Below are 27,290 nucleotides of genomic sequence, written 5' to 3'. Positions count from 1 at the left end.
CCCTGAAGAGAATTAACTTCGCTCCTACCAGTCTACGTGGTCAGCCTCCTTTTCATCATCATCCAACCAACTCTGCACAGACACTTGCAATTCCATAAAATCCGCCAACACGTTGTTAAAAGTTTCAACATGTTTAGCCACCACATCTTTATGTTCGCCAGCTTCAATCAAAGCATTTATTTCGTTTCGCTTTCTCGTCAAAGCTCCAAGCTTTCCTCTGTGAGATGCAAGCAACTGAAACAATTGTTCTTTTTTTTTTTTAGCGCTTTTAACAATGTAGATTGTTTCAAAGCAGCTTTACAGTGTTAAACAGGAAAATAATGCAGCATAATTTTATTCAGCTGTATAGCCATTCTGGAAAAAACGCTGATGTTTTTTCCAGAATGTCATCAGTTCATTTCAATTATCATACAGTGACAGTGTGGGCTTTGGATCAGTAATTAGATCAGTAATTTAGTTTAAATGGTTAATTTAGTTTATTAATTAGATTTATTTCGATGTTTAGTTGAAACATTTAGCGTCCCCAACTGAGCACGCCAAGCCAGAGGCTTGGCAGAGAAAATTCCCTTTCTTCCATAATCGTCTTTTCAGCAACATCATCCATTGTCCATCAAGCATAAATTTCATTTCATCAAACATCAAAGCATGCTCGTGCCATAACTCCATTGCTGTACAACATTCCGCAACATCAGTGTTGTCAGCGATCCGTTTCCACAACATAAGCGCGGCTGCTTATTGAATTCAACTCTTCACTATGTACTCACAAAACGCTTCGGTTACTAACGTAACCTCGGTTCCCTAAGATGAGGGAACGAGTATTGCGTTTGCTAAAACGCTTATGGGGGAATTCCTTTCCTCGAGATATTGAAGCAAATTTTTATCCAAAAATACCTTTTACACGCAGTGCAGCTGCACAACTCTCAGCAGGAAGCAGCTGCGTGCTGATTGGCTGTGCCGCTGCAACTGCAGCAACCTAAGGAGACCGCGGGGTGGGACGGACCAATCAGGTCCTTCTAAATTCCCTCCACAAGGGGCAATAGAATTTGCATAGCCAAGGGTATATAAGACCCTGTCTCGCAAGGTTAGTCAGGTTAATCGACTGAAGCGACTCCTGAGCAAGTAAGCAAGCACGGCAAGCAAACGCAATACTCGTTCCCTCATCTTAGGGAACCGAGGTTACGTTAGTAACCGAAGCGTTCCCTTACGAGAGTACTCTCGTATTGCGTTTGCTAAAACACTTATGGGGGACCAATGCAAAACGCCGTGCTTGCTTAATGGCTCTAAAGCCGACGACACCAAACCCAGGCCAACCTAGGTGGGCCCGTAATATGATATCAATAAGTCCCAAATAAGCCAGACCTGAGTCGGGCCCTAAATGAGAAAGAACACAATATACGTGTAATAATATAAAGTATAGACCAGACATAGTCGGGCCAGGAATAATGAATGGCCAGATAATTCGAGCCGTATAAGGAATGTGCTTATGACTTATACAATATTTAACCCAGACCGGACTTTTCGAGCCTTAAGGGGTTAAATCTGTTTACACAGCAAGAAGCCCAGCTTGTAAGGCCGGAACATCCAAATTTTAGAATCTGATAAAAGTGGACGGGGAGGCCCAGCCTGCTGCCACACAGATATCATTCAGAGAAATGCCAGTAGACCAAGCCCACGAAGAGGCCATGCCTCTAGTAGAATTGGCTTTAATGCCTAAAGGGCAGCTGAGATCTTTAGACTCATAGGCCAGTGAGATAGCATGCACTATCCAACGTGACAAGGTCTGCTTTGTAACCGCGCACCCTCGGGTGCGGCCACCAAAGCATACAAAGAGCTGTTCAGTTTGCCTGTAAGCAGCGGAACGCTCTATGTATATCCTCAGCGCTCTGACAGGACAGAGCAAATTAGCATCTTCTTCATCTAACGGTGATGAAAGTACTGAGAGTGAAATGACCTGTGCTCTGAACGGAGTTGAAAGCACTTTAGGTACATATCCATGTCTTGGTTTGAGGATGACTTTGGAGTCGTTTGGCCCAAATTCCAGACACGAGGCGCTCACAGAGAGCGCGTGCAGATCACCCACTCGCTTAACTGACGCAATCGCCAACAGAAAAGCGGTCTTTAGTGACAGGAGCTTTAAGCTCACCGAATGCAGAGGCTCAAATGCAGAGCTCTTCATGGCATCCAGGACCGTGGACAGGTCCCATATAGGGACTGAAGGGGGGCGAGGTGGGTGAAGCCTTCTAGCCCCTTTAAGGAAGCGAACAATAAGATCGTTCTTTCCCAGTGACAGTCCGTTCACTTGAATGTGATACGCTGCTATAGCAGCCACATAAACTTTGAGCGTGGAGGGGGAACGACCCGCGTCCAGAAGCTCTTGTAAAAATTTAAGCACTTCTGACACTTCACAATCATGTGGGGTCAGACATCGCGCTTTACACCAGTCCGAAAAGACTGACCATTTGCCTGAATAGAGCCGCCTGGTCGCGGGGGCTCTAGCTTCAGTAATAGTATTCAATACATTTTCAGAGAGGTTCTCATGTACCCGTTGATGGGCCAGACATGAAGTGCCCATAGATCGGGACGGGGATGCCAGATCTGCCGTTCCGCCTGCATGAGGAGATCTCTGCCCATATTAGGACTTCTTCCGCCATTGTGTGCAGATCGATAGATTTCAGACCGCCTTGGCGATTTATATAGGCTACCACCGATCTGCTGTCCGTTCGGACCAGGACATGGTGGTGCTTTATGTACGGAAGGAAAGCTCTTAGCGATAGCGTAACCGCTTTAATCTCTAGACAGTTTATGTGAAGGCTCTTCTCCGAGTCTGACCAGAGACCGGAGATTGGCCTGCCCTTGTGAAGGGCTCCCCAACCTAGGTTGGATGCATCTGTCGAGATAACTTTCCACTTCGTAACAGTGCCCAAACTCACGCCCCTCTTGTACCAGATTGGATTTTTCCAAGGAGCCAGAGCCAACACACAGCTGTGGTCTCCCTTGATTTGCAATCGGCCCGAGAGCCATGCGTGAGCTGGAACGTGGCAACTCAGCCAGTGCTGTAGGGGGCGGCATGTGTAACAGACCTAGTCTGAGAACTGGCGCCGCCGAGGCCATGAGACCCAGCATCCTCTGAAAGTGTTTGAGAGGAATGCGTGCACCGGACCTGAGGGAAACCGTTCGGTTCTGAACAGAGAGCGCGCGCTGTGACGTCAGTCGCGCGCTTATCTGCAGTGAGTCCAATACTGTTCCCAGAAACGAAACTTTCTGTGTGGGAGACAATGAACTCTTTGCCACGTTGATTCTGAGTCCCAAGCATTGTAAATGGTTGAGAAGCCAAGATCTGTGGTTTAATAACTGTATCTCTGACTGAGCTATTATGAGCCAGTCGTCGAGATAGTTGAGAATTCACATTCCCCGAAGCCTCAGTGGGGTTAGCGCCGCTTCCATGCACTTCGTAAACGTGCGGGGAGCCAGAGATAGACCAAAAGGTAGCACCTTGTATTGGTATACTTTCCCCTCGAAGGCGAATCTCAAGAATGGCCTGTGATGAGGGGCTATTTGTTTGTGGAAATAGGCATCCTCTAGATCCACAGTGAAAAACCAATCTCCCGGGCGAATGTGCGCAAGGATTTGTTTCGTTCTCAACATTCTGAACGGGCGCTTCATAAGGGCTTTGTTCAGATGTCTGAGATTTAGGATGGGTCTGAGACCACCGTCCTTTTTTGGTACAAGGAAGTAACGACTGTAAAAGCCCGACTCGCTCTGTGAGGGGTGTACGGCTTCCACCACTCCCTTTATTAACAGTTTTGATATCTCGGTTCGAACCACGTGACTTGTTTCGCTTCTCACCGTTGTCTCTTCCACGGTGCGAAAGCGCGGTGGTCTGCGAGCAAACTGTAGCGAGTAACCTTGTTCTATTATGTTCAACACCCATCTCGAAATGCCGGGAATGGCCTGCCAGGCCTCGGCCTTCGAAGCCAGGGGCTGAATTAATCTGTGGGGCGAGTCGCTGAGTAACAGGGACTCGGTGGCCCGATAATTTTGCGCCAAGTTGGCGCTTATGAGGGGCATGTTTCCCGCCGCCTGAGTGCAGGGGGCCGGGGGGCATAGAATATTGGTGCTTGAGTACAGGCGAGCGCGTTTGAGTACGGGCTCGTTGACTGTGAGAATAATGTTTCCAGCCACCTGAGTGCAGGGGGCTGGGGAACATGGGGGAGTGCTTGAGTGTAGGGGTACATGCTTTAATGCTGGCACACTGCTAACAGAGAAAAAGCTCTTTTTGTGACTCATATGGGTCGGCGTGAAAACGGCATTTGTGCACAGGCGAGCGCGCTTGCTTGCGGGCTCGTTGGCTGTAAATGTGGTGTTCCCAGCCACCTTGAAGGGAGCTGGGGAACGTTTTAGAAGAGAGCGAGGTGGTACACCGGCCGAAGCGGGCGCTATCCACCTTCTCTTTATACCTCTGGCTAGGACGGCTTCGGAGGCTCAGGTTTCGACACATTGCTGGGTCGTGGGACCTCGATGCTCCGGCGGTCTGCTGCGGCTCGTAGAGCGGGAACTCTGTCCGGGCTTAGAAGCCGCGCGAGGCTGGTGAGCTGATGGCGCCGCCTTGGTGGGCTGGGCTGGTCCAGCTTTAGCGTGACAGCTAGCGGAGGAGCTGGAACGCTTAGGCAGGAAATGTCGCATTGCCTGCGAAGCCTTCTGTGCCTCAGTGAAACGCTCTGTGAACCCAACCACGGCGGGACCAAATAATCCTGAAGGCGTCCAGGAAAGCGGTCTTGTCCGCGTCCTTCATTTCGGTCAGGTTGAGCCACAAATGGCACTCCAACACTGTCAAGCTGGCCATACATCTGCCGATCACCTGAGCGTTGGCCTTGGTGGCGCGCAGGGCCAAGTCAGTGGCGGCGCGCAGATCCTTCAGAGCCTCTTTGTCAGGAACAGACTCATCCAGGGAACGGAGGAGTTTGGCCTGGAAGACCTGAAGCACCGCCATCGAGTGTAGCGCTGACGCCGCCTGGCCGGCGGAGGCGAATGCTCGACCGGCGAGGCTGGACGTAGTGCGGCAGGCCTTGGAAGGGTGCACAGCCTTTGACTGCCATCCTCTGGCGGAGGGCGGGCAAAGGTGTGCAGCGACGGCTTCCTCGAGGGGAGGAAGGGCTTGGTATCCTTTTTTCTGAGCGCCATCGACCACCGAGAGCGCTGAAGAAAAAGAGGATTTGGCGCGAGAACAAAATGGCGACTTCCACCACTTTGTTAGTTCCTCGTGGACTTCTGGGAAGAAGGGAGCGGGTCTTTGAGCGGTCGGTTGACGGCGGTTCTCGAAAAACCACTCATCTAGTCGGCTTCTCGTGGGCTCCTCGGGTTGAGACCAGACTTTGTGAGCAGACGCATAAGCTCAGCGTCGACTGAGGTTATGGCGCCGCTGGCCGTCCGCGTCGAAGTGGCGTGCTCCGAGGCGGTATCCGACCACCCGCTTTCGGATGCAGCAAGGGAAAGGCTGTCATCTTCTTCCTCCTCCAGTCCGCCGAAGGAAACAGTAGCAGCCGCCATGCGAGGGGAGCTGTGCTGTTCCTCGACGAACAATACGGGCGATGGCGAGGCACGCGGGGACATGCCCGGCGTGTGCTCGTCAGAGCGCTCCGGGGGCCTCTGGTCGCGACGTTTCTTCTTCCGTGGCTCGAGAGGCTGAGAGCAAGGGACGGGATTCGAGTCGAAACTGGCGAGCAGAGCCCGTAGGGTCTGCAGCGTCAGTTCGTCGCACTCCGGGCAGCCGCCCTGGTTGAGTGCAGCCTGCGTGTGGTCTCGTCCGAGACATGACACACAGATGATGTGCCGATCCTCGTCCGCGATAAAACCTCTGCACGGGGCGCAGGAACGAGACATTTGGAACAACGTCTCGGCTCTTTTTGAAAGTGTAAAACACAGAAGGTATTTAAAAAGGATATTTGCCGGATGGCGCAGCTGGAAGGCAGGCTGAAGGCGGAGAATCCGACGTCCTCAGGCTGCAGAGTTCCGCTGGGTGCGTGTCGACGGCAGGCTTCGATCCGGAGCTCAGCGATAGCAGTCGCTGAAGAAGAATTAATCTGACTAACCTTGCGAGACAGGGTCTTATATACCCTTGGCTATGCAAATTCTGTTGCCCCTTGTGGCGGGAATTTAGAAGGACCTGATTGGTCCGTCCCGCCCCGCAGTCTCGCTATAGGTTGCTGCAGTTGCAGCGGCACAGCCAATCAGCACGCAGCTGCTTCCTGCTGAGAGTTGTGCAGCTGCACTGCGTGTAAAAGGTATTTTTGGATAAAAATTTGCTTCAATATCTCGAGGAAAGGAATTCCCCCATAAGCGTTTTAGCAAACGCAATACGAGAGTACTCTCGTAAGGGAACTCCACGTTCTCCTCCAGCCCGTGGTGCAAAACTTCCCATTCCTTCAAGTTTTTTTACTTTAATGTGTCGGCCTTTCGTTGTAGGCCGTGGATTCCGGGAATAGGGATTTAAGTATTTATACGCACTTCAGTCCACCGCCATCTTCATTTCAAAATTAAATTTCTTTTATTAAACATAAAAAGTTCCATTTCAAAAATGTTTCTAAATTAAGGTCATAATTCCAACAAACGAAATATCTAGCAAAGAAAACGAAAAGTGGTCATAAAACTGTGAAAAACAACCATCCCAAATCCAAACATTAGTTCCATGTCACTTCCCCTCCCGCCCATATGCGGTGACGTATAGCTTGTGCACCTGCCAGGTGTCCGATAGTGAAATTCCTAATACAAATAAATATGAGATGCGCCTCGCCTCGCCTGCAGTTGGTTAATATTGTGCAGTTCAGCCGAGACTAGGCGGCTGCAGTGAGGGGAGGAGTGAAAAAAGTGCAGGCAAGCCGGACAGTTCTCTCTTCTCGTAGTGGCTCCGACACCTGCGAGATCAAAGGCGGATATCGCGGGATTCACACTCGTGCGCTTTGTTGCTGATAAACTGGACGTAATTTAAGTTCTGTTACTTTTATATGAAAATAAATATTATGAACAAGACACCCACAGTTTTTGTTATTTATTTCCATTCGAAAGACGTGTTTATCAATCATTTTTACTTTAATTAGGCCTACATACATGTTTGTATATATATATTTATAAATATGACAACAATCACATAACCCACAGAGAGATCGTCTTTTTTAGAGAGTTTGGGAATATTCACACCTAAAAACATGATATCAGAGTTTTAAAATCAAACCTTTTTAAAAAGAACCATACATCACGGTTGTTTAAACCAATAGCATTAAGCTGTGTCGTTAGCAAGTCGTTTCCCATCATGCTTTTGCTCAGCGCAGTCAGTTGAGAGCAGCTGCGCTCGACTGCAGAATCCGACACATCCGCCTTTCGCTCGCGAGAGTTTTTTGACATACGTCGGCATGACATCAGAGCAAGGCGGACTGCCCTCGGACACTTTTCTAACCGGAATGCATCTCGCGCTGATCACCGGTGATCGGTTCTGCGCAGATTTCGCTCATCTCAAACAAGCCTACTGGTTCACTCCTGTAGTGAACCACCAGACTGCTTTGACAGCCCAATCCAGTGTTGACAGGTTTGAAACCTGGCGGACTGAATTTCTTATAAAAGTGACGCTAAACCATGGCAACACCGTGGGTTGTAGTAGTCGGCGTTATTGTTGAGGAGAGTGGATTGAGTTTATTTCAGTGTCACCCTCTGCCACATTTTTTATTTTATTATTATTAATTAGAGAACATATGAACATTGTTACATAAAAACATGCATCAAATACAGAAACTTCAAAAACCCTCTGCTACATTATACAAGTAGCTACAAAGCTAAACAAGATAAAGCTTTCACACATGCTACTGCCCTGCTAAAAAAAAAACTATAGAAACCATTACAGGAATTCTATTGGATTTAATGGTTTTCATGGGAATTGTATTGGTTGTAATGGTAATTATAGTGGTCTCTGTGGGTCTCTACTGATATGTGTTGGGTTCTATTGGTGGGGGCATTAAATCCTAATGGAATATGTCCCAAACACACTGCAAAAAATTATTCTGTAGTGGTTTAAATAGTAAAAGCCAATGGTTCCTATTGGTATTTTAATAGAAACCATTAGAATTTCTGTGATGGTTTCCAACTTTTTTTAAGCTGGTCTGATCTTCTGTCCTTGTCTAAATAAATAATTACACACACACACACACACACACACACACACACACACACACACACACACACACACACACACACACACACACACACACACACACACACACACACACACACACACACACACACACACACACACACACACACACACACACACACACACACACACACACACACACACACACACACACACACACACACACACACACACACACACACACACACACACATCATGCTTAATGTTTTATTATCAAGATGAACACATTAAATTCATCTGTAAAATGCACCTACATAAATGAGTTTCACAGCACTAACACTGCATCAGCTTTGATCGCCTCGGTAAACACATAATAAACGGGGCGTTAACATATAACTTGCATTTTATGGTTGTCAGCTTTGTTGCATTACATTTACTTCACCAGGAGATGGTGCTACAATTTCTATCTGAATGAAGCTTCGAGTAATGAACCATTTTCGACACAATTGTATCAGAAAGCAATAATGCTTCGAAACGCTTAATTTGGCCATCACTAATTATAGGACCGTTAAATTCTGTTTATTTATTATAGTTTTCTAAAATCTATTAATGCTTCAATATCAAAAGAAATTGGCTGTTTCCGAAATCGCCCCCTAGACCCTCATTCACTATTCCCTACATTAGTCCATTGATATAGTCCACTTCGAAAACGAGTGAGTGATTTCGGACACTAAGTGCGCCGGAAAGGCTGCCGTTTTTGCAGTTTGTGCTTGCTGTTTGGCAGCTCCAGTAATAATGAAAAGATTTATCCTGAACTATGCTACGGAAACTAGCATGTAACCTTAATCAAACAATATAATAATCATCTTAAAAAGGATCATTTATACCTGTATGCATGATATTGGGCTGGACCAGTGCGGTTCGGAAGATGATACTCCAAAACCCTGGTAGTTCTCGCCTACTCTTTTATGAATACAAAGGATTCGAGCATACTCTTCGCTCGCCTACTGCTTTTTACATACTATATAGTAGGGAAGTATGCGGTTTCGAACGCAGCCACTGAGTTTATCTCCAGCCTTAATTAAACACACCTGAAGCAGCTGATCAAGGTCATTAGGATCAATGAACACTTCAGGCAGGTGTGTTGAGCGAAACATGTAGAGGAATAAACAGCTCTGAGCTATGACCATAGACCATTACATAAATCTCAGTTCATTTTCTGTAGCATTCAAGTTAATCTTGAAGAATAAAATAACTTTTTTATTTTCAACAAAAAAAATAGTTAAAGGGATAGTTCATCATTTACTCACCCTCAAGTTGTGCCAAACCTGTATGAGTGTCTTTCTGGTAACCAGAACTGCGCAGTACGCTCAGCCATCAGGAAGTGAGTGCTTCTAACTGACTTCACTTTTCACGGTGGAAGTCTATGGGGTCGCTGTGTCCATTTATTTTACTGTCTATGGGTTTGAATGGTCAAAAATATGTAAAAATGCAAGTCCAGGCAAGTATTCAGGTAAACAGACTTGGATATGTCTTTAGTGAACATATAGAGTTGAGTGAGAAATCGGATACAATGTTACAATGTATTGGGTTCGTGGAGGTCTTAAAGGGCTGGACCTAATATTTTGTGGGATTAATCAAACAACAAAAGAAAATAGAAAATCACCCCATGCTTGACTGAATAACTTTAATATATTTATTAAGAATCAGTGTATAGTTAATTTAAAGAGTGAAGACTATGCAGTTTTTAACATTTGATTTATATATTTTTTTTACATTTGATTATTTAATTTCTTTCTTGAATGCTGTTAAATACTGTAGCTGAAAATAAAGTTTTCACTGTTTTTTTCATATTGTTTGTAATTTACATTTTTGCTTTAAAAAAATAAAATAAATAAAACTAAGATAAAATAACATTAAATATCTATATAGATATTGTAATTTAGATTTTAATTTTCAACCAAAATTTGAAATTTGATTAAAGGTCAGCTTCCATGACTCCTATTTGCTTATGAAAGTATGAAAGCGTCTCGTACATTTTAATCAAAAGACAGCAACAATTTCCACATCTCTTAAAAATCTAATTAGGAATCCAGAACCAAACTGAATTCCCCATTAAACATTTTTTCTACCAATTTATGAAAAAAAAACCTTAAAACATTCAAACCTACCTTTGAGTATGGCTTTATTTTGCCGTGTTCCAGGCAACCCATAACCCGTGTTTTTCCAACCTTCTACCCGTGAAAGTGGACTGGAACGGCAGCCAAACCCGTGACTTCCCACCCGTGAACTCGTACTAGATCGATGTACTCCCAGTTACGAGTTTTGACATCACATAGCCCTCGAAGCAACAATGGCAGCCCCTACGGATGCGCTGTTTATGAAACAAATATACAAATAACGTAAAATAAAAGGTATAACAGCTTTTCTTGCCGTCTGTGCCGTTTTGCTCCTCCGTTTCCCTCGAATAAGCAAGGAGTAAACACCTTTGGCGATAGAAATGATTGTAAATGAGCATACACCCCGTACGGTCCGCCATGCTTTGTTTACATCTAACTACCACACAATTCCTTGAGCTCAGGCAGTTTGGCGTGACTTTGCCTGGAACACGACAAAGTCGTGAGTCGTGGTTTGAAGTTGTGATTTACGGGCTCAAAAACCTGCCTGGAACACAGCATAATGCCACATTCCAGGCAAACCGTAACCCGTGAAAGTGCACTGGAACGGCAGCCAAACCCGTGACTTCCCACCCGTGAACTCTTCTTCTTCTTCTTCTGTTTTATGGCGGTTTGGCAAACCAACTTAAAAAGGTGCATTCCCGCCACCTACTGATCTGGAGTGTGAAGCTCACATATAGGCTACTTAATCATCTCTTTACCTTAAAAAAAAAACAAAAAAAACCCACAATATTCAAATTCTATCCATTATTCCAATCCTTTTTAAATACTTCAACATTATTTCATATACCCTTGATTGCATTAACCCATTTCCTAATAGCACCTGCATCGATATATTATTTATTCCTATCATTTCTAATTCATGAGATAACTGAGATCTTTCACTTTCATATGCAACACATCTTAAAAGAATATGCTCTACCGTTTCTGGCAGACCACATTTGTCACAATAACCATTTTCATGTTTCCCCATCCTTTGCAGACTGTGATTTAATGTTGTATGCCCTATTCTCAATCTTGATATGATCACATCCTTCCTTCTATTGCCATACCTTATCCTTTCAGCACCAACACATCCCTGAACCTGATATAAATGTCTTCCTTTTTGATCACAATCCCAAATTTTTTGCCATTTCTTTCTTACTTCAATCTTTATTAATCTCTTCATTTCAGCTTTACTTATTGAAACCGTAAATTCAACTTGATTTTGTTTCAGGGCTTTCTTTGCCAGCTGGTCCACTTCCTCATTCCCTTCCACTCCTACATGTGCCGGCACCCAAAGGAAATATACCATTATACCCAACTGTCTTACTCTGTACAAACACTGTAATATTTCATATATTACGTCTTGTCGTGCTTTAGATTTTCCACTCTGTAAACTTTTAAGGGCAGCCATTGAATCTGAACATATCACTGATGTATTAGGTTGCACCTCCTCTATCCACTGTAAAGCTATAAATATTGCAATTAATTCCGTAGTATATAATGAAATATGATCTGATACTCTCCTTGCGATTTTGACTTTAAATTTAGGTATATACATAGCTGCTGCTGTTCTTCCAGATTCTGGTTCTTTAGACCCATCAGTATATATCTGTAATACTGAAAAATATTTTTGATTAATATATTGTTGTATCATTGTTACTGTTGAAATGTTTATATCCTTATTTTTAATCTCATTATGTATATCTAGATCAACTAGTGGCATTTGAAACAACCATGGAGGAATTGCAGGAATCGCCACTGATGGTGCAATCTCATAAACATTCAATCCCATATTCTGTGCCTCCTTCCCAACAGTCCACCCAAAACTTACTTTTTCTTTATATTCATACTCGATACTCCCAACATTCTTTTAAAATTTTCTTAACTGGATGACATTCTAAATGACCCTTTACTCCAGTCCAGTATCCCATCTTCAATTGAAGTCTGCGTAATTCTAGAGGCATTTCTCCTGATTCTACCTGTAACGCTACCACTGAAGATGATCTCACTGCTCCGCAACAAATTCTCATTGCTTGAGATTGTTTTGCCTCAATCATTTTAATACAAGTTATACTTGCAGAGCTATACACCATGCTACCATAGTCAATGTTAGATCTTATTACTGCTTTATATATTCTTTTCAATGACTGCCTACTTGCCCCCCATTCTACTCCTGCTAAGCACCTTAATATGTTTATCCCTTTTTTACATTTTTCTATTATTTTCTGAATATGTATTCTGAAGTTTATTTTTGAGTCCATCCACATTCCTAAATATCGAACTACATTTACTTCTTCTAACTGATGCCCATACATTTTAATATTCATAGATGGTTTAACTTTCTTATTCGAAAAACATAACACCTGAGTTTTTGCCACAGAAAATCTAAAACCCCATTTCTTTGCCCAATTCTCAACCTCATTTACTGCATTTTGCATTTTCTTTTCTACATAAGCAACATTTCGCCCCCTTATCCATAAAGCTCCATCATCCGCATACAATGACCTACTTACTCCCACATCCACATTAGAAAAAATGTCATTTATCATCAAGTTAAAAAGAATAGGACTACTTACACTTCCTTGAGGACACCCGTGAACTCGTACTAGATCGATGTACCCAGTTACGAGTTTTGACGTCACATAGCCCGCGAAGCAACAATCGCAGCCCCTACGGATGCAGTGTTTATGGAACAAATATACAAATAACGTTAAATAAAAGGTATAACAGCTTTTCTTGCCATCTGTGCTGTTTTTCTCCTCCGTTTCCCTCAAATAAGCAAGGAGTTAGCACCTTTGGCGAAAGAAATGATTGTAAATGAGCATACCTGTACGGTCCGCCATGCTTTGTTTACATCTAGCTACCACACAATTCCTTGCGCTCAGGCAGTTTGGCGTGACTTTGCCTGGCACACTACAAAGTCGTGAGTCGTGGTTTGAAGTTGTAATTTACGGGCTCAAAAACCTGCCTGGAACGCAGCACTAGTTTCACTGACGTGTTCCACTTTATTTTTCTATACAAATTTAAAATTAAGACATTTACAGAATGACAGAATCAACATAAAGAGAGAGAAGGAAACAAAACGTGAAATTTCTTCAACTTTGTATAAGAGAATTCTGCAAGTTCGCGCAAGTACTGTACTTTGCCACCAGAGGGCATCGGGCAGGAAGTGAGAGGTGACTCCGAAAATAACAACATCCGGTATTAGGATGTTAGAAAATTAGGAGGTTTTCTCGAGTGTGCTGAAAAAGTTCAGCAGCAGATGACACTCTTGCCTGCAGACAAACACGTTTGAGGGTGAGTGTGTGAACTTTTATGGTTTCATTCTCAGTTTTCGTCTGACATTTCATTTGGTTAATATTTCTAAAATGATCGGTTTGAACGATTCTGTTCGGATTAAACTGTAAGTAAAAGCTGATTACTTGTGCATGGCTCGTGCGTGTAAACTGTGTTCTGTTTCAGTTGTCAGTGATGATGGCGAATCCAGTGAGTCTTCAGACTCTGAGTAAGACATGGGAGCTGAGTCTATATGAACTCCACCGAACGCCACAGGTAAGTTACACACTCACACCTACTTGTTCAAATTCAAATGTCAACTTGAAAACCAAAATTGATTCTATTTAGTTTCTTATTAGTTTGGAGAAATGGATCAAATAAAGTCTTGCCCTACTCTTTTGTTAAATATCCTGTTTTTCTTTTCTTTCTTTTTTTTTATTACAGAAAGGCTACCAGTACATATATGGGAGTTAAATTAGTTATTGGTTGAAACACTTGCCTGGTTTCACAGACAGGGCTCAGATTAAGCCAGGATTAGGCCTTAGTTCAATTAGGCAGTTAAGTTGCTTTTATAAACGTGCCTTGAAAAAAACATTACTGGTGTGCATCTTGAGACAAAAAACTGGTACTGAGCAAACTGCTTTCAGTTAAAACCGCTCAAACATACATTTTAGTCTGGGACTACTTTAAGCCTTGTCTGTCACTGTGAAACCGGGGGATAGAATTTAAGTAATGATCAAGGTTTCTCAGGGATCCACTTTTAGGGTAAATTTATAATGAGAAGGATCAACCCAATGTTTTTTTAAAGGGGGTACATAGGGAAGTATGGTTTTGCTAAACCAATACTTGGAGGTAATCAAAAAAAAAAAAAAAGGAAATTAGAAATAGTTTGCAGTAGGGATGGCCCGATACCATTTTTTTCCAAACCGATACGAGTACGAGTATTTACATTTGTGTACTTGCCGATACCGAGTACCGATACCGATATTTCTACCGCTAAAGTAATTACAGGCTACCAGAAAAGAAGACAGAACACGGAACACAGGTTAGAAGACTGTTTTTATTTTCTCTGCTTGTTTTAACAAGTCTAAAATAAATAATGAGTAAAATAATAAATGTAGGCAATTTCAAATAAAAAATAAATTATGTATATTTCTGTGTAAACAAAAAGCCTCAATACTGGCACTGTCTTCACAACTGACAAAATATAAATAAAACATATTGTACAGTCAACACCAACAACTCAACAATATATCAATGAAATGTTTGACAACGTCTGCAGCTTTCAATTTAACTCAATTTCAATGTAACTGTTGTGTAGTCTCAATGAAACACTTACCTATTTCAATTAAACAAAACATCAATGTAACTACTGCAAGTCTCAATTAAACTACTGCATATTTCAATTAAACAACAATTAAACTATGGCACAGTGAAAGCTCCCTTGTTTCAATTAAACAAACATTTCAGTCAGCAATGTGATCTGAACTAGCTTAGGTACTTTTTGGGAGAATGAGAGGCAGGTTCTTTTTGATGAACAAAATCATCTCTGCATGATCAGCTGTGATTCTGTTTCTGTCGGCATTCACAATATGTGACACTGAGCTGAACAGCCTTTCACTGTCAACACTACTGCAACGTAAAAATATGAAAGTAAAAATGATAAATTCCAGACAAACTCATTCATATTAAAGATGAAATATTGTTAAACAATTAAAAGCTTATTTATTTAAAGATTATTTCTTCAGTAGTACAATGTAGGCTAGCAGTTTGACCACAGCTAAAGTCATCTGACTACAGCCAACACAAACTGTTGTGAAGACAGTGTGATTAAATAATGAAGTGTATGCTGTCTGCATGTGTGTGTGTGTCCTGGTATTCCCTACTTTGTGGGGAAATGTCTCCACACGGATGATGATATTATTAGTAGTAAATGGTTTGTAAAAAAATGATAACACCTTTGAGCCTGTCAATATTATGTGAACATGAAATCTCAAACACACAGTAGCTACTATAGTTTCTGTTGTTGCACCTGCGTCTCTCGCGTATGAAACGGCGTTCTAAAAGCAGTGAGCTTAAGTTCAACGTATGTCTCATTACCTTGTGTCATTTCCCATTTCACTGCCACGAAAGCATTCTTTGTAAACAGCCGTTGAACAGAACTAGCGATGTGTGTTCACTGCACGCGTCGCGTCAAAGGACAGCGGTTAATCTCCTCAGCTCAGTCACTTGCAACAGGCCACTGACGTGCTTTTTCACGTCATGAAACACTTTCGGTAGCATAGCGGTTGTAATGTGATGGCGACTCGGAATTTCGTATCGCGGCTCCAGTATGCCAAGAAGATGTCGAAATCCTATATTTTCAACAGCCGACAATGGCTGGTCATCAAGTACAATAAAGTATGCAATTCCCTCTGTTATTTTTAGTGCCCGTGGATTATCTCTGGACATCTTCTCGCGCTTCTGTAAAACCGGTGTTAATGTTGGCTGCTGAGTTGCTTGTTAAGCTTGACTAAACTGTGTGTATTCAGCACTATGACGCGTCTTCAGATGTTTAATTAGATTGCTGGTGTTAAACGATGTACTTTCTTTTCCTCCTCTTGACACCTTAGCTGAACATAACTTACAGTCTGCCTTGCTGCTGTCATCATCCCTTATCTTGAAATGAGCCCAAACCGCCGACATTTTACGTTCATATGGCGTTCACCTAGACAAAGCGGCGGCTCGCGGTGGCCAGTTTCGTTTCACAAAACGCGCGTGGTATCGGTGCGTGGTATCGGCTCATTTTTATGAGTACGAGTACAAGTATATGAGGACAGTATCGACCCGATACCCGATGCCAGTATCGGTATCGGGCCATCCCTAGTTTGCAGTTTGCACCTCTAAACAATAGAGACAATAAACTGAATGGTAGCTCAGAAGAGATGGCAATAAACATCAGTTAACATTTTAGAGAAATCTCAAAATAAAATCATATGACATGATCTTGAAAAACATTTAATACAATTCAGAGTTTTAGACTTATCATCTTCAGATTTGAAATATAACATGGTCGACATGTGGCTTCAGCTGTAGTGCACTTCTAGATTGCTAAAATGCCAACTTCAATTTTATTTTCATAAAGATATTTCATGCAAATATATTTCTAATAACTTTACAGAACTTTGAAGTTTATTATAGCTATTTTTGATTATGAAAATAATTATAATTTTGAATTTACAGTAAAGCTTCAGCACGAATGCGTCCTCATGCAGGTTAAGAGGTTAACCCTTATGAATGTTGTTTAAAGGGGTCATATAATGGTACATGGACTTTTACAAGTTGATTGTACGGAAATGTGTGTTGGCAGTGCCGGTACACAACCATCCTATAATAAAAATCCATTGTGTTTTGTTTTTTTTAATCTCCTTATATGTTTTCCCCTGTCTCAAATTGAGCCGTCTGACCGTGTGATGTCACATGGTGTACGTACGCCCTCCCACGATTGTTAATTTACAGCAGCGTTTCAACACAGACCCGCCCTGAGCGAGCTGTCATCAGTCCGCCATTGTTGATACGCTGGAGCAGAATGGCGTCTTAAGCGATTGTGGTGTTCTGTTCTTGGGTGTAATAACGAACACAGCTGTCATTTTGATGTTCCTAAATCTGAACCGCTGAAGACGCAGTGGCTGAGTTTTGTTTTCGAAGGGAATATTCCCCCCGATCAACGTCAATGCTTTCATGTTTGTGCAAATCATTTCTCACCAGACTGCTTTATAAATGAGGGTCAGTATAAATCAGGTTTTGTTAAGAAGCTGCTCCTTAAAAAAGGATCGGTACCAACTATTCGGGTTCCTGCTGCACCTCCAGAAGAAGTGAGTGTAACGTTTTATTAACCTTTACGGCGCATTTACACGGGGCTTCGGCGTCAGCGCTTGACGGAGGGCGTGGCTGAAGCTTGGTGCTGACGCGACCGTCATAGTGACAACAGCTAATCACATACTTGCCGCTTGGACCACAACACAACACAACACAAAAAAGCGCCTTTTTTGACAGCTAGTCTGTGAGACTATTTTGTGTATGAAAACTGATCACTTTAATATTTGATTCCTCATTTGGCTGGGGGATAGCGCCTATTTGAACCACACATGATATGATATGCTGCCTGTCATTCAATGATAAACAGAGTACACGGACGGAATACAAGCATGATACATTCCAGATTCTCCAACCGTCTCTGCCGCCTCCTTCCAGGCCTGGTCTCTCCGGTTTGTGTCCCGGTATGTAAATAATGATTGGTAGTAAAGGACCGGGTGATTACCCACCGCAATTATTAGCTTTTCCTCCATTTTAGATCGTTCTTCACTCTTCATTCACCGGTGTTTTAAACGAATGCTATTGGCTAGCGTCTGCTCTAGGATATTTGCATAGGGTGGTCTGATTGAATGACGCCTGCGTTGGCGCTTGAAAAGTTGAGAAATCTTCAACTTTTGCCGCTTGCAACGCGTGTGAAGCGACGCAACGGAACCCACAATTCAGTTCGTCAACGCATGACGTCACCCATTCAAAGTAAACGAGAAGCGTTGACACCGACGCCCCGTGTGAATGTGGCGTTATAATAATCTTTGCAAATCGCTTGGACGCTTCACGATGAATACGGCTAAAGTTTACAGGGTAAGTTACATTACGGCAGGGTTTTTCAAATCTTGCCCTGGAGGGCCAATGCGCTGCAGAGTTTAGCTCCAACCCTAATCAAACACACCTGAACATGCTAACGTCCTGTTCGAACTTCGTTGGGGCCGTCATCTTGTTCCGGGTCCGACTCCGGTTCAAATTGATACGGTTGCACAGATGTGTCCTCATAGACTCCCGTTGCTATTCTTTCTCCAAAATATACCCTCAACTGTTGTCCAGGCAACACTCCATGTGTGTTGTGTCAAAACGGTGGGGCGGGGTGAGCAAAGCTCATTATCATTTAAGGGCACATGCACTGAAATGGCTTGCTGAAAACAGAGCTGTTTTTGACCAGGTAAAATAAGTGTTTTCTTACAATACAAATGATAATTTTTAGTTAAAGTATATTAAAAACTTTTAATTTACACACTAAAGAATCATATTAACTTGTACAAAAATGGCATTATATGACCCCTTTAAAGCCTGTTAAAATGCACAGTTGCCGCACATTGCCAGTGTTTGTACTGATTGGTCACTAGGCATTCCTAGTTTTACCTGTAACACAATTTTAGGCATATAATCACATGCGCCATCAGTTAAAGTTGCCTCAAATGTGCTCAGAGAATTGAAATTTACATTCTAGCCTTCAGTTTCTGCGTCAATTACAGCAACAAACAAAATAATGATTTTATAAATGGGCCAGTTGCATAAACTGCTGCAAGTTACATGTTCCATAAACATGTAAGATTAGTTTTACATGTTAGTCATCGTTTATTTCTTTAAGACTGTCAATAACTTTTTTGAGCCAGTTACATAAAAACGTAGATTGGACTAATTTGATACCGAAAAGTAAGACTGACTGCCCCTTGACTAACTGCTATTGGCTCATACTAGATCTTATATTGGTTATGTTTATGCAAATGGCCCCAAATTTCCCAAACAATCCCGCTGGTCCGGTCATCCTGCTGCCCCCATCCTTTGCTGAGACAAAGAGATGAATCATTGTTTGACATACACACTTTTCTTTTTTTAGATTTATAGAAGTAGGATTTGAATATATTTATGTAGTAAATTCCCCCCATATATGGATTGTTTCAGGAGGCGATCATGGACAGCACAGAGATTGCTGTGTCGCCCAGAAGCCTCCATAGTGAGCTTATGTGTCCCATCTGTCTGGACATGCTGAAAAACACCATGACCACCAAAGAGTGTCTGCATCGTTTCTGCTCCGAGTGCATCGTCACCGCACTACGATCAGGGTAAGACCAAATTTTCTGATTGACCGCTTTTTTCTTTTACATTTAAGAACGATCAAATCATCTGCCATTTTTTTGGTGCTTCCAATTAATCAGATATTTCTTGCTCAGTTGTGCCCTTTTTATTATTTTCCACTGTAGAAATAAAGAATGTCCGACCTGCAGGAAGAAGCTTGTGTCCAAGCGTTCTCTACGTGCAGACCCAAATTTTGATGCCCTGATCTCAAAGATGTACCCTAGCCGTGATGAGTATGAGGCCCATCAAGACAAAGTTCTGGAGCAGCTCAGCCGACTGCACAACAAAGAGGCACTCAGCAGCAGCATCGAGCAGGGACTGCGCATGCAGGCCAGACACAGGTCACAGCACAGCTAGGAGTGCATGTCGACTTAAAGAAATAGTGTCCTCAAAAATGACAATTCTGTCATTATTTACTCACCCTCACATTGCAAACAGGAAAAAAAATTGAGCACTCTTCATGCAGCACTTTCTATATAGTCAAAGTAAAATATGTACTGTTGCAACCGGTTGAATGTTAATGTAATGTCAAACTTCATTGGTTCTGGCATCTGAAGACTTGCCATATAGTGCAAAAGTTTTGTAGGCTACTAATGGTAATTTTGGTTGGTAGCTCCCCATCTCAGGTAAAATGGAATAAAATTATATAGACTATACCAGAGATGCACGTATGTTTGCCAAGGGTTTTCATTTCATTTTCCACCTACTCACTGAGCCTTACAGTTAAAATGGAGTACGGTACTTTTAAAGGGATAGTTCACCCAACAATTAAAATTAGCCCATGATTTACTCACCCTCAAGCCATCCTAGGGGTATATGACATTCTTCTTTCAGACGAATACGATCAGAGTTATATTAAAATATGTCCTGGCTATTTATAATACCTCCCACGCATTATAATAGCAGTGAATGGCAGCCCAAAATAGTGTATCCATCCATTATAAAAGTAATCCATACAGCTCAGAGGGGTTAATAAAGGCCTTCTAAAGCGAATTGATGGTTTTTTGTAAGAAAAATATCCATATTTAATGCGTTATAAATGAAAATATGTAACTTCCGGCGGACCGCCTTCCGTATTCAACTTATGAGAAAAGTGACTATGACGTAGCATTAGCATTTTGAACTGCGAGAGGCGCTACACTTTCTTCGAGCCATGTGGTTTACGTTTATAATGGATGGATGCACTTTTTTGGTCTTCAAAGTTTGGGCTGCCATTCACTGCCATTATAAAGCTTGGAAGAACATAACTCTTGACTGTATTCGTCTGAAAGAAGAATGTCATATACACCTAGAATGGCTTGAGGGTGAGTAAATCATGGGGTAATTTTCATTTTTGGGTGAACTATCCCTTTAAGATATTTTAGTTTTATTTGTGAAATGAGTTACAAAGCTTGCACGTTGGCAAAACGGAGTGCCTTTATTTATTTTTAATTTTTTTTAGAGCTCAGCGTGTCCGTAAGCTGCATCCAGAGAGTGAAAACACTACCTTCAGCGGTGGTGAGGACAACGGCGACACTCGTTCACACGTCTCGCACGACTCCGCCCCTTCACACCATACCTCTGCCCCGGCAAGCTACGCTCCAGAGGCCGGACCGAGTCGCAGTAAAAAGCAGCAAATGTCCGATGATTCTGGACCTGAGGCTTTTGGAGAGAGTCGTACACCTCCTGGACAACTGCCAGGCTCAGAAATTGAGCTTATATTTTGCCCACATCCCCTGCTGGTCAACAACCAACAGTACAGCCAGACAAGGTATAAGGGGGAATTTGTAATTAATAAATTTTTCTGTCAGAGGATGATTTTACATAATAAATTGTTACAGCGTTGCAATGTAGTAATGGTACATTTGCTATAATTTCTCTATTTTAGTCATCAGACTTCCACTTTAAGGCCAGGAAGAGATCTTTCTCCCAGGATGTGTTAGTAAATGGGTCCTATTCACCCTGTCTGGGTTTATTTTGCAATAACAACTGGCTGGATGTAAATTATTACACTTGCATGGCTACTTGTAAGTAAATAATAAGAGACAAAATATTAATTTGAGTTAAAATATTTGATGTTATATTTTATTCGCTCATTAAACTCAAAGCTTCTGCAGAGCAAGCAGCTTTGAGTCTAGACGAACAAACAAGATGGACATTTAAAGGATAATGTACAGTCGTCTCCGGTGTTGAGGGTAACGCATAATACAAGTAACTTGAGTTGCGTAATCAGATTACTTTTTCAAGTAACTAGTAAAGTAACACATTACTTTTAAGATTTATAACAAAATATCTGAGTTACTTTTTCAAATAAATAACGGAAGTTACTTTTTCCCACATATTGACTGACAGTTCTCTTGTCCCCATGTTGAGAAAAATGCGGAGACGTTATGTAAACATGATGGATAGTGTAGTTCTTGACTAAATGTGAGCATGCATTTAATCCTCATTTGCTCAACAAAAAAAAAAATCAGTCAAATGCAAACTATAAAAAATACTTGGCAAACCTCCAATAATCAAATATGTTAAATTAAACAAATATGTTTTTGTATTTAATCTTTATTGACCAATGTACTTGCTGCTGACCTTCAATGATTTAGTTAAACCATAAGCAAATTACTTTAGATTTTTTGTTTTTATTGCTAAAGTAAAAAACAGCTTTCCTATCCTGAGTCTATTCTTCTTTAATCCAGAATGGCAGCACAGCTGAAAAGTTTGTTTGAGCTGCACCCTTCTACTTGAGGCTTACTGTTTCAATTTTGGTGTGAAAGGGTCTTTACATTTGCCCAAAAATATAACTTTTTTGTTATTAATGTTATTAATAAAACCGATGTCATTTATACAATGTTGCTATTGACGATAGTCATTATTGGGGAATAAGTGACCTCATGATTGACCAATCAGAACCAAACATTTCAGAGAGATGTGTATCAATGCAGATTAAAGTTTTCTTTTTAAGTAGTTACTTCTAAAGCTTTTTGGGTGGAAATGTAATCATGGGAATGAACATCTTGGGTGCTATATTCTCCTTTCGGCTTTCAGATATGTCAAAACCACAGCCAACGCCACAGTAGATCACCTCTCCAAATACCTGGCTCTCCGCATTGCTCTGGAGGACAGTCAGAGTGACATTCAGGCGAACAGAAACATGGAGGGAGAGCCGGGAGCTGGTGGCAGCAATAGTAGTCTGCAGGATGTCAGTGAAAAACAGTTTACCATCTACATCAGCACAGCAGGAGGACAGTTCTCTGTGAGTCATGCTGCCATCAGTACTCTGTCAACAGAAATCAGAGTTTGGCTTGTCTTATCTTTGTCATTTCTGTCTTTCAGACACTTAATGGCTCTTTGACATTGGAGCTGGTGAATGAGAAGTATTGGAAGGTCTGTAAGCCTCTGGAGCTCTTCTATGCTCCTACACAAGACCAGAAGCAGCAGAATCAGACACTTCAACTGGGGCAGTTGGACGAAAGCCATGGAAAATCATCTTTAACCTAAAGGAGAATAACAATCTCTTTCTGAGATATACAAGCGTGACTGTAACTGTTGAGTTTAGAGACAGTCTATCAAGATTACCACACTCCTCGTGCAGATACATGAACCAGTATAGACCAATGCTACTCAAACCTGTCCTGGTTCCACCACTGCACATTTTGGATGGCTTTCTTATCGGACACACCCATTTTGGGCTGTGCAGTGTCTACTAATGAGCTGATGAGTTAGACATCCAAAATGTGCAGTGGTGGAAGGTCTCCAAGACCTGTGGTCTATAAGGCATGTATATCAGCGTTGCCCACCCATTTTTTTCTTATGTATTATAGCAAAGCAATTACCATAGACGAGGCAATAAACATACATTTGTTGAAACTAAAGGTTTGTCCCAATAGCTACACTTCTGGTCTTGGACACTTGACTTGAGTGTGTGCATGTAACAGGAAGAAAGTGTGCAAGACTGTCCAAGGTCTGAAAAATGCCAAAGCTCAGTGCCCTCAATACACACTAAATCTCTAATATTGCATTGCAGTTGTATTTGATGCTAAGCATATCACATTTATCATCGTCAGGAACTTACATGGCCCAAAATAGAGATATGCTTTTCATCACTGAAGTTAGAAGCACCACAATTAATTAATTTATCATGTTACAAATGATCTTCTGAACTTTCACAACTCAAAATCTGAAATGTAAAAAACTTTGTAAATACTGACATTTTTACTCTATATTGATATACACACATTTTCTCTGTGTCACATCAGGTAATCAAAGTTCTATACACACTTGTGGTTTTCACACCCACTTAAAAACCCATGGGCCAAATACATGCAATATATCATGCAAGTAGACAAGTGCAAAAACCATGAGTGCGGGTATTAGGACAGACCCTAAATTCAAGTAATTTGCAGTTGTATGGTGGCATGTTACAGTATCTCAGCTTATACTAGTGAAATACTGTATGTATAAAAGTTTATGAGAAAAATTACCTCTGGCCAGAGTCTATATTGAAGGATCTGAGGATTCTTTGTAGCAACCTGTGTGTGTGTAGCCACGCATTTGTATGGTTTCATTTGTTTTATGTTCATTTATACTAATCACATTTATTCCTATAATCCTTTTAACGATTTATATGCTCATCCATCAATGTACTGCTTCCTGCTTTTCCCCTGCCTCTTGGGTTGATACAAGACAAGATGTTCCACTTACTGTGCAAATACCAGACAAAACGGCACATTAAATGTTTTTTTTCCTTCTTCAAATCTGATTCATAACACATTTGGAGGTTTGCCGTTTTGAAAGCCTCACCAGAAACATGGGATGGGTACACACCCATGTTGTTACCAAAGCAACCCATACAGATACATTGGTTATGTCAGGACACAAATCTTACTTGCAGTTAATAGTGTGGACAGTCTGAATATCTATTTTAAGGAAAAAAAATCTGATCGACTGAATATAGCCTTTGCAGCACAGTGCTTGTAATAATTTGATTACAATAATCAAATTGACTTAATACAAAATGGAAGTGAATGCAGTAACATCACAGATAATTGACAATCTATTCGCAATCTTAATGTTAAACTCACAACTACTGTTCAGGTTTTTCCAAATAGCCCTGGGCTGCCCGTTTAGAAATGACTGACAAATCTCTAATCAATAAAGGACACATCCCATCACAATGTTTTTAAAGTATAGTCACTTTTTTTTTTATTTTTTTATATGAATTACAGGAACATAATCAGAATTAATGGGATAAATTGATGTAGTCGCTAAATGGAGATTTGTTTTTGTCATTGTCTTTACTATTTTCTAACTGGTTTATTAAACATTATACCCTTGCCTTAAAAAAAGAAAGCAAAAAGAGCCACCGTGCACACTTTTTTCCAATCAATATAGACATTTATACTTGATTACATCACTGTTGAACTTGATCTGACATCTTCATAAAGGGATAGTTCACCCAAAAATGAAAATGGTCATTTAATCACCCCCAAATTGTTCCAAACCTTCATAAATTTCCTCTGCTGAACACAAACAATATTTTAAAGAATGTCCATAACCAAACAGTTGATGGGACCCCATTGTTTGTTTATTTTTTTTTTTTTAAGTCAATGAGGTCCATCAACTGTTTCAGGTTCCTGCAGGTTTCACCAAGTCAAATTTAAGACTTTAAGACCATTATGAATTAAATTTAAGACCTATTTCACAATAATAAAACAAAGGAAATGCAGAATATCAAAATTACTGGCAAAGCAAATTAATTTATTCAAATTGAACAAAGTATTAGTTAACTTGCACTTTATTATAATTTTTTTTTTCACTCCTTCTGAAATCAATTTTGTGGTGGTCATTTCCAGTTGTTGTTTTTTTCATAGGATGCCACATTTACCATATTAGATGCACAATAGTCACACAGGACAATAAAACAAACAAAATGCATGAACCTTGTTTGGCATTACAAAAAAGGCTGGTCCAGTGGTGTACCATCTAGCTTTAATAACATTATCGCTTAAAGGGTTAGTTCACCCAAAAATGAAAATTCTGTCAGTAATTACTCACCCTCATGTTGTTCCAACCATGTAAGACCTTCGTTCATCTTCGGAACATAATTTAGTATATTTTTGATGAAATCTGAGAGCTGTCTCACTCCTCCATAGGCTTTCAGAGGGACTGAAACTTGATGGCCCAGAATAGTAAGTAAAAACGTCATTTAAGGAGTCCAAATGACTAATTAATCTCAGTTCTCGCGCATGCGTCGTGGCACTCCTGCGAACTCTCGTCAGAGGCTCAAATTGAACAACAATAATAGTGTGATAAAGTCGTTATTTTTGTTGTTTTTCCGCTCAAAAAGTATTTTCGTCGCATGATAGACTTAATACAGAGCCACTGTAGTCATTTGGACTCCTTAAATGACGTTTTTACTTACTATTCTGGGCCATCAAGTTTCAGTCCCTCTGAAAGCCTATGGAGGAGTGAGACAGCTCTCAGATTTCATCAAAAATATACTAAATTATGTTCCGAAGATGAACGAAGGTCTTACATGGTTGGAACAACATGAGGGTGAGTAATTACTGACAGAATTTTCATTTTTGGGTGAACTAACCCTTTAAGGTGGGAAATATGACCAAAATCTTACAAGTAAGCAGTTGCTTAATATAAGTAAAAAGTTCTCAAGTAAACTGTCATTAATAAAATAAGAACTTATTAAAAAAATACAATAGGACAAATAAATACAACCTAAAGATACGGATACAAAACAGTGCTTTAAGTTGAAGTACCGTTTTTTCCCTGTTGTTGTTGTTTGTTTAACATTAACAAACAGACAGGAGCAGGTATAAGCTATATTAGTATGCTTTCACTTTAAAGAACTACAGTAATGTGCAGATCCAATACTGACACACGTCCCAAACTTTTTTACTCAAGACTTAACCGCCAATAAGAAGATATGAATAGGGATATGAATGTGTGTAAGAGCGTTCAAGAGTAAGCCTAGAAATAGACACATTCAGTACACTTGCGCAAACTGACAGGCGGCAAACGCGTGCACAAAATCCACAGCCATTCTGACATTGGTCTGTGTCTACTGAATTGAGTTTGTGGTTTACATCACTTTTATTAACTCTTTTTAGTGCTATCGGACGGATCATACTTTTGTTTGGTCATTATGCGAGATGGCAGGTGAGAAAGATTCACCTTCGCTTTCACGATCGCGTGAACTGGAAGAACTGAAGCTGAAGAATAAAATCTGTTTGATGCGTCGGTGGTACAACCCGAAAGAGAACCGCGCCAATAACATGAAAGCTGATTGGCTGCAATATAAGATGCATGCTGGTCTCATTTGTAGTTGTAATACAGCGAACTATAGTAGGACCAGCGAAAGAAAGAACTACAACAGCCCGGAAAAAAACACACACAAAAGCGTTGCGGGAGCATTTCAATGAGCATTAGAGGTAGCGTTACATGGAGGTAGGATAATTTAAAGGGTTAGTTCACCCAAAAATGAAAATTGTCATTAATTACTTACCCTCATGTCGTTGGACACCCGTAAGACCTCCGTTCATCTTCGGAACACAAATTAAGATATTTTAGTTGAAATCCGAGGGCTCAGAAAGGCCTCCATTGGCACAATGCACGGTACACTCTCAAGAACCATAAAAGGCACTAAAGACGTCGTTACAAAGTCCATCTCACTACAGTGGTTCTACAATAACTTTATGAATCGGCGAGAATAGTTTTTGTGCGAAAAAAAACCTGAATAACGACTTGCATAGTGATGACCGATTTCAAAACAATGCATCATGAAGCTTCGAATCGTTATG

The 27,290-nt window shown here is 41.3% G+C and overlaps 2 protein-coding genes across 2 annotated transcripts in view; one reads left to right on the top strand and one right to left on the bottom strand.

The window, feature by feature from the left end:
• The window catches only part of slc39a7 (solute carrier family 39 member 7), a 154,486-nt gene extending 141,030 nt beyond the window's left edge, over positions 1–13,456 (bottom strand). Inside the window, exons 1-2 of the mRNA XM_079829960.1 lie at positions 13,127–13,456; positions 12,876–12,969 (exon numbers count right to left, since the gene is read on the bottom strand). The gene's annotated coding sequence lies outside the window, so the exon portion shown is untranslated. The remainder of the gene's footprint in view (positions 1–12,875; positions 12,970–13,126) is intronic.
• A 7-nt stretch (positions 13,457–13,463) lies between these two features.
• Positions 13,464–24,814, top strand: LOC307134318 (E3 ubiquitin-protein ligase RING2-A-like). Its single transcript, XM_079829956.1, has 7 exons — positions 13,464–13,596; positions 13,762–13,851; positions 19,327–19,487; positions 19,626–19,841; positions 20,942–21,250; positions 22,522–22,729; positions 22,810–24,814. The coding sequence occupies exons 2-7, from the start codon at positions 13,771–13,773 to the stop codon at positions 22,972–22,974; spliced, it is 1,140 nt and encodes a 379-aa protein (XP_079686082.1). The 5' UTR covers positions 13,464–13,596; positions 13,762–13,770; the 3' UTR covers positions 22,975–24,814.
• Positions 24,815–27,290: the final 2,476 nt, after the last annotated feature.

This window comes from Gobio gobio (assembly GCF_949357685.1).
Source record: "Gobio gobio genome assembly, chromosome: 11".
NCBI classification, from domain to species: Eukaryota; Metazoa; Chordata; class Actinopteri; order Cypriniformes; family Gobionidae; genus Gobio; species Gobio gobio.
Note: the sequence above shows the minus strand (reverse complement) of the source record. Positions and strands in the feature narration are given on the sequence as shown.